The sequence below is a fragment of the Miscanthus floridulus genome, chromosome 2 (genome assembly GCF_019320115.1).
Source record: "Miscanthus floridulus cultivar M001 chromosome 2, ASM1932011v1, whole genome shotgun sequence".
Taxonomy (NCBI): domain Eukaryota; kingdom Viridiplantae; phylum Streptophyta; class Magnoliopsida; order Poales; family Poaceae; genus Miscanthus; species Miscanthus floridulus.
The window spans coordinates 50,828,463-50,840,155 of NC_089581.1; the positions used below are offsets into that span (position 1 = coordinate 50,828,463).

The following is an 11,693-nucleotide window of genomic DNA, read 5'->3' on the forward strand; positions in this document are numbered from 1 at the left end:
TAGGAAAGTAAGCAAGTTAATCTTTTGGATACCTTGTATTTCAGGAATGAGGGATGTTATTAAATCTGTGATCTTTATGTATAAGAGGTTGCCATATACACTGCCTCTCTATATAGTAGTACTAGTATGTATAGCAAGCACTCTGTTCACTTATGCTGAAATTTGGCTTATGCTGATGCTTATGCTGAAATATTGTGAGAGAAAACACTGTTATATGGCTGAAAAGTAGCTCAAGGGAAGTTTAAATATTTGTCTCCAGACTATAGGTGTCGAGCTGGATAATACGGCGCGTTCAGAACTTCAGAGAGCTCGGGGTCCATGCCACTGCTGTTTGGAGGAAGAAGCTATCTGTCACAAGATTTTGACGTGCCAAGAACATCGTACCGATGAAAGTGTTACTTAGAACAGTAATTCTTGGATCCGAGCGTCTGACCTTTACTCGAGTATCGGACGGACATGGGGTGCTTGACCATGTGACATAACCTTTGTTTATTAATATCTAGTCAATTCATCATCACCTGTCCTTCTCCCACTCCCCCGCCCACCCCGCTCCTCCTGCTGATGCTCTGCGCGCCCGCCCCACTCCTCCTACCGGCCGCTGGTCCGCGTGCCCGCCCTGCTGCTCATGTCGTTGCTCCTGCTCCGCTATCTGCTTTGCTCGACGATGACGCCGGCGCAAGGAGAAGCGCTGGGCCTTGGCGCGGAAGCCCTCCGCCCTCGCCTCCTGCTACGGCTGCGGCGCCTCGACGTAGACGGTGGAGGAGGCTACACCAGGATATGATGCATGTTGCAAGTGTACATTTGAAATGTTTCAGATGCTTTAGAGGTATGTTTCAATTGTTTCACATGCACGTTACAAAAGTAGATCGGGATGTTGCAATAGTTGTACGCGTATGTTGCAAGTGTATATCCCTAATGTTTCATCTGTTTTCTAGACGTATGTTACAAGTATGTTTATCTGGATGTTGCATATGTTTTACACATATGTTGCAGGTGTTTTATCTGGACGATTGCAATGGTTTTCAATTATTTTTGCAAATGTTTCAGATACATGTTTCAAGTGTTTCATCTGTCTTTTTTTTTTATGTAGACCAGGTGTTGCATATGGTATGCGTGTGGGAAACGGGAGGGGGCGCGAGCAGTCCCATCGCAGGCGACGTTCAGGTGGCGTGGGCCCCCGCGTGGACGCGGGTGATGCAGGTGTGGTCGAGCGAAGTCCAGAAGGCGTGGGCCCATACCGTGATTGCGCGAAACGGAGGAAAACCGACTGCACCGCAGAGTGTCCGGGCGCTAGCCGTGCAGATCAACTCGATTGATCTCACACAGGAAGGCCAAAACCTCCTTGCTCGTGTTTGGGCCCTCCGTATTTGGCTAGGACTCTACGTATCTGCTAGCGTCGCAACATCTCTTGGGTGCACTACAAATATCACTACAGGAGACTGACGCTCTCGCTAGGACGCACGGAAGTTCAAAGAGGTCGGGCTGGTCGTTGAAGACGCCGAGTTGGGACGCACAGAGGTTGAAGGAGATCGACCAGGCTAGAGACGTCGATCGAGCTAATACAAGGAAAGAGCAACCTGCTTTGATTAATGGAACAAAACAACATGCTAGCTTCTTCAAAGTCATCGCTGCAGCAGGCACTAGGGCCAGGCGCACGTCCGTCTCTCTGCTTCTTTCGCACGACGAGAGAAGAGATGCGGCAAGCAGCATGTCAGTGAGATGGCGGTGGTGGCAACTGAACAAATGGATGACAAGACCAAACGTTGGTGGTGAGCCCGAGCGCTGGTGGACACCACCATCTCGAACAGCCTCGCCATGCGGTACCTCTGTGCGTCCCAGCTCGGCGTCTTCAACGACCAGCCCGACCTCTTTGAACTTCCGTGCGTCTTAGCGAGAGCGTCAGTCTCCTGTAGGACGTCAAAATTAAAAATTCCAATAAAAGAAAATTTTGTCATTTGATTATCCTATTCTCCTTCAACATACTCCTAGTAGATTTCAGTGAACTGCATTGGCGGTCTACTCATTTTTTTTTTCAGTAAGAAAAGGAATAGGATCTTCTCCTTAAAATTATAAGATATGTTTCTTGAATTCCATACTTCGTTCCATTGACATTTGTAAGTAAGGGTTTTTTTTTTTTTGCATTGTCGTGCATGCGTGATCCTCAGACAAAGCACTACACGGAGCAGCAAAAGCCTTCACCCATCATCCTCTTTTTCTGATCTACAAGCAAGGCCCCTGAAACCTTCTCTGTTCTCTCATCGAACTTCAGCAACCAGTGGTGCGCCATATCCGTGTTGGATCTGCGTGTACTAGAGTAGAGAAGTCGGTTTACGCCAGCCGCCCCCTAGAGGATATCAAATTCAATCCTCGCTGGGACATCGCCCGTGCGCGCCCCGAAAGTGGTCATCGCTCCGCAACCTCTGGAGCGCTTGTATCCCTGTATTCCTTAGGACATCTCCTAAATTCACTACCATCTCTCCTGAAGAAAGGAGAAACCTTCCCCTCTCCTAAATCGAGATGAGGTTTTAACAATCTGTTGGAGTGAAGGTAGTACCTTTTGTGCCTTAGAATAGTATAAAAAAATCTATCAAGATTGTATTCTAATTCGATAAAGACTCAATAGGATACATCATATTATTGTCAATATTAACTGATATCGGGGATGTCATGACCACCATAAAAATTAATAATTTTTATTTTTTATAGGAATAGTAAAACATACACAGATATATAGCATTTATGCTCTTGTTTTCATTAGCGTTTGATAGTTTTTTTTTCATCGTAACGCACGGACATATTTACTAGTAAGATAAAAAAAGCAAGAGGCAGACATGCAAGCGAGCGAGCGAAAAGCATCTGAGGATTCTCTGTCTCCTCTGTTTCTCTTATTATACCTCTCTCTCTCTCTCTCTCTCTCAAAACTCAAAACTCACTTGCAGGCTGTGCACACCAACTAAAGGCAGAATAAGAACAAACAAAACTTACAAAAGAAAGTGATACTCAGCGTAACCGGCCCCGTCACCTACCATACCATACGACTAGTCGGCTAGTGTACAAAAGTGCACCACCAAATTCCCTCTGCCGCTGGCCGCTGCATGATCCTGCCTGCCAACACAGCAGCTCGATTGGCCAGCTAGCCTAGGCCTAGCACTTGCAGTGGCAGCCCCGGCCCCTGGCGAGCCCCAGCGACACGCACTGCCCGCCGCGCTGGCACCCGCCGTAGTGGCACATGTCCATGCACGCGCTGTTCGCCGCCGCGTCCCCGGGGTCGCACTGCTCCACGGGGATGGTCTCCCCGCACGGCACCCCCGACGGGTAGTCCACCCACGCCGCCCGCGCCGTCGCCGGCAGAATAACCGCCACCACTGCAAACCACCGCACGCGCGCACGGCACGCGGATCATGATCAGCGTCAGTTTCTCCAAGCACACAGGCACAGCAAGCTACACAGTATAACAAATAGCAAGGATGCAAAGCTCGCGTCGTCCTCTTGCCGTGTGCAGTATATATATGCTTGCTTACCGGTAAAGGTGGTCGCAAGAACTAGCAGGACGCGAGCAGTGAGCGCCATGGAGACGGCGGTGCAGCACGCAGCTTCCCGAGCCATTCGAATCCGATCTCTCTCTCTCTATCTGTTGTCTGTTCCTGTGGGATATGGGAATTGAGAGAGGCGGCGGCACTGCGGCTCCGGTGCGCCGGCGGCCGTATGGCTTGATATAGAAGTGAGGAGAGATGACGAGCTGGCTGGCGGCGTTACGGCTCTGGTGCGCGTTATATAGTGGTGGCGGTCGAGCTGCGGAAGTTGGAAAGCTGGCGGAGGCGCTAGTAGCAGCAAAGCAGGCGAGGAGAGCGGAAGTACATTTGGTGTGACGCTGAGACGGTTTTGCTGGTATGGTGGAACAATAATATAGCTGATCCAACTGCCAACTTGCATCACAAGCTAATGTAGAATATATAAATGGCTGGTTAATTAGGACACGATGATCGTATCTTGCTAGAATGCTTTCACAAAGATATTAATTACTACTACTAGTAGCCGGTAAGGCAAAGTAAAATTTGTCACAATATGATGATTGATGATGAGCACTAATTGCCATGTTCGCTTGGCTTACAAGCTGTACTTTTTCAGCCAATGAACAATATTTTTCTCTCGTAACAAATCGGCCAACAGTACTTTCAGCCATGACTTATCAGCCAAGCGAACGGGGCAAATATTGTTGCGATTTGAACTTAGCTCAGCTCTTGTGGTGGAACCAGCCCAACTAGATTTAAGTTCTAGGCTTGGCACGAGTGCTCGTTAACGATATTATTATTTCAATGTTTGGCGACATGTCGACAATGAGACATCCACGACGACTTTGTCAATCTCGAGATCTGCCAACTCAATCTTTCCAATGTACTCGTATAAGAGCAAGTATAATAGTAGGCTGTAAGCCGACTAAATGCTGAGGTGGAGGAGAGAGGGGAGGAGAGAGAGAAGAAGCGGGCTGTAAGCTTACAGCCGGCTTGGGCACAAGAACCAAGAAAGTCTGTGAGAGAGACAAGTGGGCCATGTATTAACTATAAAGAGCTAACTACTGTATGAGTGGGCTGAAAGAAGGCTGAAAAGAACCTTACAACCAGCAAGCCAGCTGTATTATTAGCCTTGCTCTAAGTAGGTTTTGTGCACATGTGTAGGACCGGGTGCGTGGGGCTGCACGCACAGTGTTATTTGAGAAAAAAAAGCACTAATACTGTTCCACTCAGAAAAAAATGTGAGAATATAAGCATCATCAATTAGTGCTTGACTTCTTTTCCGGTGAACATCTTAGGTCTTGAGACGAGCATCCACCAGCAACGTGAATCAGGTGCCACCAGTTTACGGCACGGACCCGGCCCTAATCAGACCCTAAAAAAACTTATATATAGGGCCATATACATGTAAATAAAATCCTTCATGCATGTGCGCAAGCGCAACTATTTGCGTACAACTTTGCTGCAAGAAACTCTGTAACCAATCCGTCCGGACACTGAGAAGCCTCCTTCCAAATACTCTCTCGAATTCACCTGGGCCTTCTTTAGATCTAAAATTCCAAGTTTTTTCATTCTCTCTCCGTCACATCAATTTTTGGACGCATGCATGGAGCATTAAATGTAGGTAAAAAAAATAATTAATTGCACAGTTTGGTTGTAAATCACGAGACGAATCTTTTGAGCCTAGTTAGTCCATGATCGGACAAAATTTGTCAAATACAAACGAAACGTGCTACGGTGTCCAGATTGCAAAAATTTGCAATCTAAACAAGACCCTGTAGCAATCCGATAGCTATCCGACATGCCACGTATATTTCCAAATCTGGGCGCAACAGGGACCCTGACAATCCCGTCAAAAGGGCAATCATGTATATATGTCGTCCCCCTTTTTCGACCAATGTCCTGTTCCTTCGAAGTACGCATGCAGCTATCCACCAGCCAGCTTTCTGATCTCGGCACTCTCGCCTGACGATGATCCAACCCGGCCCCCAGCTATGCATTATTTGAAGTGCGCGCATGCACGTCCTCGGTCGACAGGAGCCGTCTGGAAATGCCACTACCGGTCTCGTTCGTCCCCAGCTGGAGCAGGCTTGATGATCGATTAGCGATAGCATACAGTAGCTAGCGCGCATGCAGACGCCGCGTTCCATCGTGTCCCCGATGGAGCCGTCGCGTTCAGTAGCTGTCCACTCAGTTCGTTCGTGCCGCGGGAGTTGCAGATGAGCAGCATCTCTCAGAGCGACCAGACCAATCGCGCGCTATAGCATAGCATACTATACACTAGCGATGTTTCTGTGCCTGTGCGCGGCCGGCTCGATCTGCTTTGCGGTCAGTGGCGGGAAGCGCAAGTTGCTATAGGCCTGTATAAACAAATGCAGCCATGCATGATCCTGATCATTATGGTCACATAAAGCTTGTCGACCGAATTATATAGTACGATCGATCATTCGCCAGTGATCTGTATCATGCAGGCGTTCTTCCACCTTTGTGGAAGAGCGAATGGGAGATTTGTAAATAAACAACTGCACTCGACAAGAGGATCGGATCCCGCGTGCGTCTCCAGTCGATCCAGAGACTGATGAACCAGCAGCTGCTGCAAGCTTGCGCGGCCAGTAGTATCTCGGAGCGATACGATCGATCTGCGGATCGGGTGCAGGTGCAGCTAGCGCAACAATATATACGCAGGGGCACGCAGGAAGCATTTCTATCGCTTTCCGGAAAAGACGATCGAGGGAGCCGGATACGAATGTGGCGAGGCCCATTTTCTAATCCCAAGTGCGACGCTAGCTATCGTTCTGTCCGATCCCCATGCGCGGAAAAGAGGCGGCCGCATTCCATGGGGAGATAACGCGGAAGTGGTGGCTCTCCTTTTTGGTCGCGCGCGCGCGCGGTCAATGTCAGTTCCACTTTTGCGATCGATCGAGGGAGGATAAGGAGCAGGTAGCTGGCGGGCCAGGGGCCGGGGACGGGGAAGGACATGAGGTGAAAGCTGGGCGCGAGGCATGCCGCGGCACGACCGGCGGGGCTCATTGGCCAGGCGAGGCTGCCTGTGTGCGCGCGCGAGACTGGCTCTTGCAGTCTTGCTAGCTAAGCCTAGGGGCTGGATAGGGCTACCTAGCCCTAGGGGCCGGCCGGGAAGGCGACAGTGATCGACCGCGCGGCTTTTACAGCAGACGCCCGGCCGGCAGCTGGATCGGCAAGTGTGTCGACGAGTGGCCGGACACGGGAGCCGGGAGTTGGCTAGGGCGTATCTTCGGCGCACCATTGAGTTGTGTAGGCACCGCACCTACGGATTTGGCGCTGCAGGTTTGAGCGACGCGGCATCATGCAACCGTAGAAAGCGGCAACGGGTCAGCGACCCGGCTTGCCGCTTCTTTTTTCTTTTATCTAGAATAATGTTTTTCTCTCATAAATTCTTCTAAACCATCCAAATTCCTCTATAACCATACCATCCGAAGAGAGCCTACATGGTTGGGGTGCTATTGCTAAAGGAAGAAGAAATTGCCGCAAATGTTTGTCCATTGGCGGACGACACTAGCGGACATGCATGCTGTCTCTGCATGTTGTCTCTGCTCTACTCTAAGGTCTAATGCATCCTTCAATATATTGCCCATTGTGCTCAGTTTCGTCCCAAAACGAGTGCACATCTCAATTATTCGAGGAGTTAACTAATTTCAAGTTTAACTAGATTTAAAAATACTATTAATATTTATAACTGTAAAAAGGGTTTACTATAAAAATATACAACGTGATTAATCTAATAATGTTTATTTAATATCATAAATATTAATATTTTTATTTTTATTTGGTCAAATTAAAGATTAGTTGATTTCTCGAAGTGCGAGATGTGTATTTATTTTGAGACGGTGTTTATCTGTTCAACAATAGCCCTAGCCACTCATTCCACTACTTTACCATATTGAAGAGAGGCTCCCAATGCCAAATAAAGAATAAAATACATCATAACATCAACCATACAATAACATGGTATATGCGTTTAGATTAGTCTAACAACTTATAAATTGTTCAAATACGTGTAACACTTGGCAAATTGGCATGGTACAAATGTTGCTAGTGTGAGAGAATATAAGCTCACCTACGTACACATCTAGGTCCCAATTTGGTGTTTTGGGATTTTGGTGATTGATGAGCACAAGTGCTTGTAGACTAACATATGTTTTTATAGTGGATAATCACATTAGTCAGTTTCAAGAATGGCCACCACAGTGTCTAGTGCAAAGGATACTCGTGAAGACTAAGTTGTGTTTGGTTTAGCTTCTATAAAGTGCTTCTACCGCCAAAAAATAGAACACTAACTACACATGTAGAGCCCGAAGCTACTTTTCTAAAAGCAGATTTTTTTTCATATAGTGCAATTTTCGTAGCAATTTGGACCCTGTTTTTGGCTTTCACCTTCCTGTTTTTTCAAATGGGTGGAAATAGACAAACTTTTTACACCTATTTCAAATAAGATAAAGAGAGATGATAGGTTTCATAGTTATTCTAACCAAACAACTTAAAACTCACATAGCTCGCAATAGCTTTTTCATAGTTCACAGCTTACAATAGTTTTTTTACAGCTTACAACTGAACCAAACAGACCCTAAGGACTGCATAGGGCGAATATGAACTTGGTGCTCGAAGACATTCACTATCTGTAGAGTGTATAGTTTAGGGCTTCCGTATTATTAAGGGGTCCCAAGGCATGCATCTTGAGAGAGTTCAAGTTAGAACATTTGGTATGCACAAGATCCTTACTCTCATTCAAGGCCAAGGCATAAGCGGCTCTATTCGTTACATTTTAAGTCAACGATCTTAAAAATATTGAATTGGTAAAGATCAGATTTAAAATGGGCTTAGAATTGAAAATGCACCGAAATGTGCACCGCACGATAAGGGTGACACCTGGCGTATCATCCAGTGGCACTCTGCTGATGGTAGTAATAACTTAGCACCAATAACTGAGTAGTCAACGTATGACCTGCCTTTGTGGCACCTACTGGATCATCCAGTGAGGCTTAGTGGCTGGGGCCAAGTAACCATCCAATGTGCACCTACAATATGGTGAGACTTCATGACTCCTGGTAGATCATTCAGTGAAAGTCTAGATTGACTTAGTGATAAGTTAGTCAGCTTACTAGAGTGCACCGATGATTTGGTGGAGACTAAGTGATATGGCAGAACAACCTAATCTAATGTCCTCCCAAGAGTATTTGTCCATCATTAGACACTAAGTACCCAAGAGAGTGCACTAAATCATGCCGTTCTGTCGAACCCACCCACAGGGAGAGCTCAAAAATCGACATTTTTTGATAGGATCATAGATGAGAGGATAAAGCTTACAACATTCTTAACCATTTCTTATATCACTTTATTACAACAGTAGAGTTCTTAAACAAATTGAATGCAACATCGGAATTAAAACTGTTTACATGTAAACGAGTTTACACCCTTCAGGTTCACAAGTTTTATCTTGCAGCGAAAAATAAACATACGATCAGAGTTACAATGGAAACAAAGATTAATTTAATGACATGGTGAAGCATTAGCATAGTGGACATTTATATACAAGATATGCTAGCAGATTTTACATCTTTTCTTATAAAAACCTTTAGTGAGGGTTATAAATAAACACTACGATTCGCAGCGTGAAAGGAATCCTTTCTGAGCCCACCAGAAGGTTTCCACACATAAGAGTCAGCCCTAGCATTCATCTGTCACCTAGGGGCGGATCCAACGGTGGGGCGGGGAGGGGGGGCTCAAGCCCCCCTACCCATACCGAAACAGTGGAACCTCCTGTGGAGCTCCCATGAAATTTTAGATAAAGTTCTATAGTGTAGGGAGGGCTGAGACTTAAGATCGAGTAGCAGTATTGTTCAGCCCCCCTAAAATATTTCCTGGATCCGCCACTGCTGTCACCTGCAACAGAGGAGGAATAAAACTCTGAGTACTCAATTATACTCAACAAGACTTACCCGACATGAGTAAAGTAAAAAACTTCAAGGATATGCAATGCTTATTTGGCTTGCCGGTTTATTACATTTGCATGAAACATTACTAATAGTGCATCCTTATGTTCTTATTATATACGTGGATGCAAGAGCCGGAACCCATGACAAGAGAGTAACAAGTCTTCTCGCTCCTATAAGCATGTATGTGCTCAGGATAATAAGTCTGTGACTTGACTACCATCCACAGCAACGGATGATCCTCAATCGACTTAGGTGGGACAAATGCAACAAGAGCCTCGCTCAGTTGCCTAACCAAGTCCAAATCCAATGTACAATCCCGCCCGGTCTCAATTTATCATCCATATATATTCCATGTGATAGTAATATGATAATAACAACAATAATATATTTCTTATCTCTCGCGAGTGACAGATAATCACTCGATTTCTACCGGGGTCCTATAGCATAGCAGCTACATGATCCTACTATACTAGTAAGACTCATAGGATAAGGATATATATATATGCAAGTGGGTTTCATTCAACTCCTTAAAACTTAATGCACAAGCATAAAATAAAAGTGTAGAATAATAGGGGTTATGCACCGGGGCTTGTCTGGGTAAGATATAACCAGAAGTTAGCATTCTGTCGTGGTGACACGATCATCAAGGCACCATGTTTTCTGCTACTCCAAATGACTCCGCGATCCATCGTCGTTCTTATTATATACGTGGATGCAACGCAAAGACATAATTAACCAACGACAACTACAACTCTTAAAGAATGTTGACGCCTCTCAAGCTAACGAGCTAGCCCTAATAGCTAACATACTGGGCTATGTGTCCATGTTGTCGAATAAAACGTTGTTTCCCGACAAGCGTTTTAGTTCTAAAATTTCAGGGTGTTTCTTTATTTCATTTCATTGATTTAATTTATATTCGAACAAGGGCTCCTTAGTTATCTTAGCAAACTAATTATTATGGAGCTACAAAAATTATAGCGAGCACCTCATAATATTAGGAATTTACTATGAAATATCTAGAATTAACACTTGCACTGATTAATCATAAAAATTCCTACAGGTTTATATTTTAACAATATTATGCATCTCAATTTAATTAGATAACTTCTGAAAATACTATGAAACTATATGAACAAGACAAACTGGCAGATAGATCAGGATTTTAGGAACCTAACAAAATTCGTTTCATAATTTTTGGACACCTACACGAATTTATATTAATTATACAAATCTAGCTCAGAAATTGAAATAGAAAATCATTACTGATTCCCAAGAAAAAGAAAAGGCAGATTCAATCGTGTGGCCCACCTAAGCGCAGGCCGCCTACGCGTGGTCCACACGCGAGACGGCCCACAGCGAGGAAGCCCGCGCGCACTGGCGCTCTTGCAAAAGAGCCCTCAAACTTTTCCCAAACTACACTTAAGTCCTAACACTATTCTTCCCTCTCTCTGACCATCTCAATTAGCCCCCTAGGTCTTCCTTAATTCCCCATGCACACCCCCAAGATAGGGCTTGTAGTGGCGCGGCGAGCAGTGGCACAGGGTGGCTACGCTGGTGAAAGGTCCCTGTGTGGTTTTAGTAATTGAGTAACAACCTAGGTGGACTAATTGTGTTTATGTGAGATACATAGGTGATTAGTCCATAGGTACATGTGTGTGAGCAACATATGCCATGAAGGTGAAAATGGCTTGGAGATGTTGCAAAGCTCACACATGTGATGACGACGGAGCTCATTGTACATGAGACATGATATTGAGTCATGTGATCAAGGTAGAGAATATTAAGACAAGACTTGGCTTGATGGACCAGTTGCAAGAGTGAAGGGCAAGTCGGAGGCTTTAGAGCGATGGACCGCATGGCAGTGAAGCTTGAGCAAAACTTGACGCTGATGGACGAAGGCAATGGTGAAAAGCAAGTGAAGTCAAGATCGATGAACCAATATGATCACGTGATGACATGAAGTGGGTCACATCATTGTTGATCGTGTTGGTGCATGTGTTGCATCGACAGTGGAGGAGATGGAATGGAATGCACAAGGCAAAGGTATAACCTAGGGCATTTTATTTCACCGGTCATAAGTGTGTAGAGAAGTTGATGACTGGATTTAGGATAGATGGCCGTACTATCAAGAGGAGCAAACTTGTTTGCATATCGGTCATCTAGTGCCACTCGAGTCTAACTTTACATCGTCGCTAGGATCGAGTGGCGT

At 45.6% G+C, this 11,693-nt stretch overlaps 1 protein-coding gene across 1 annotated transcript; it reads right to left on the minus strand.

Moving 5' to 3' along the window:
* Nucleotides 1–2,670: 2,670 nt before the first annotated feature.
* Nucleotides 2,671–3,853, minus strand: LOC136538761 (uncharacterized). Its single transcript, XM_066530718.1, has 2 exons — nucleotides 3,522–3,853; nucleotides 2,671–3,365 (listed from the first exon to the last, which is right to left on the minus strand). Exons 1-2 carry the CDS (start codon nucleotides 3,604–3,606, stop codon nucleotides 3,145–3,147), a joined length of 306 nt encoding a protein of 101 aa, XP_066386815.1. The 5' UTR covers nucleotides 3,607–3,853; the 3' UTR covers nucleotides 2,671–3,144.
* Nucleotides 3,854–11,693: the final 7,840 nt, after the last annotated feature.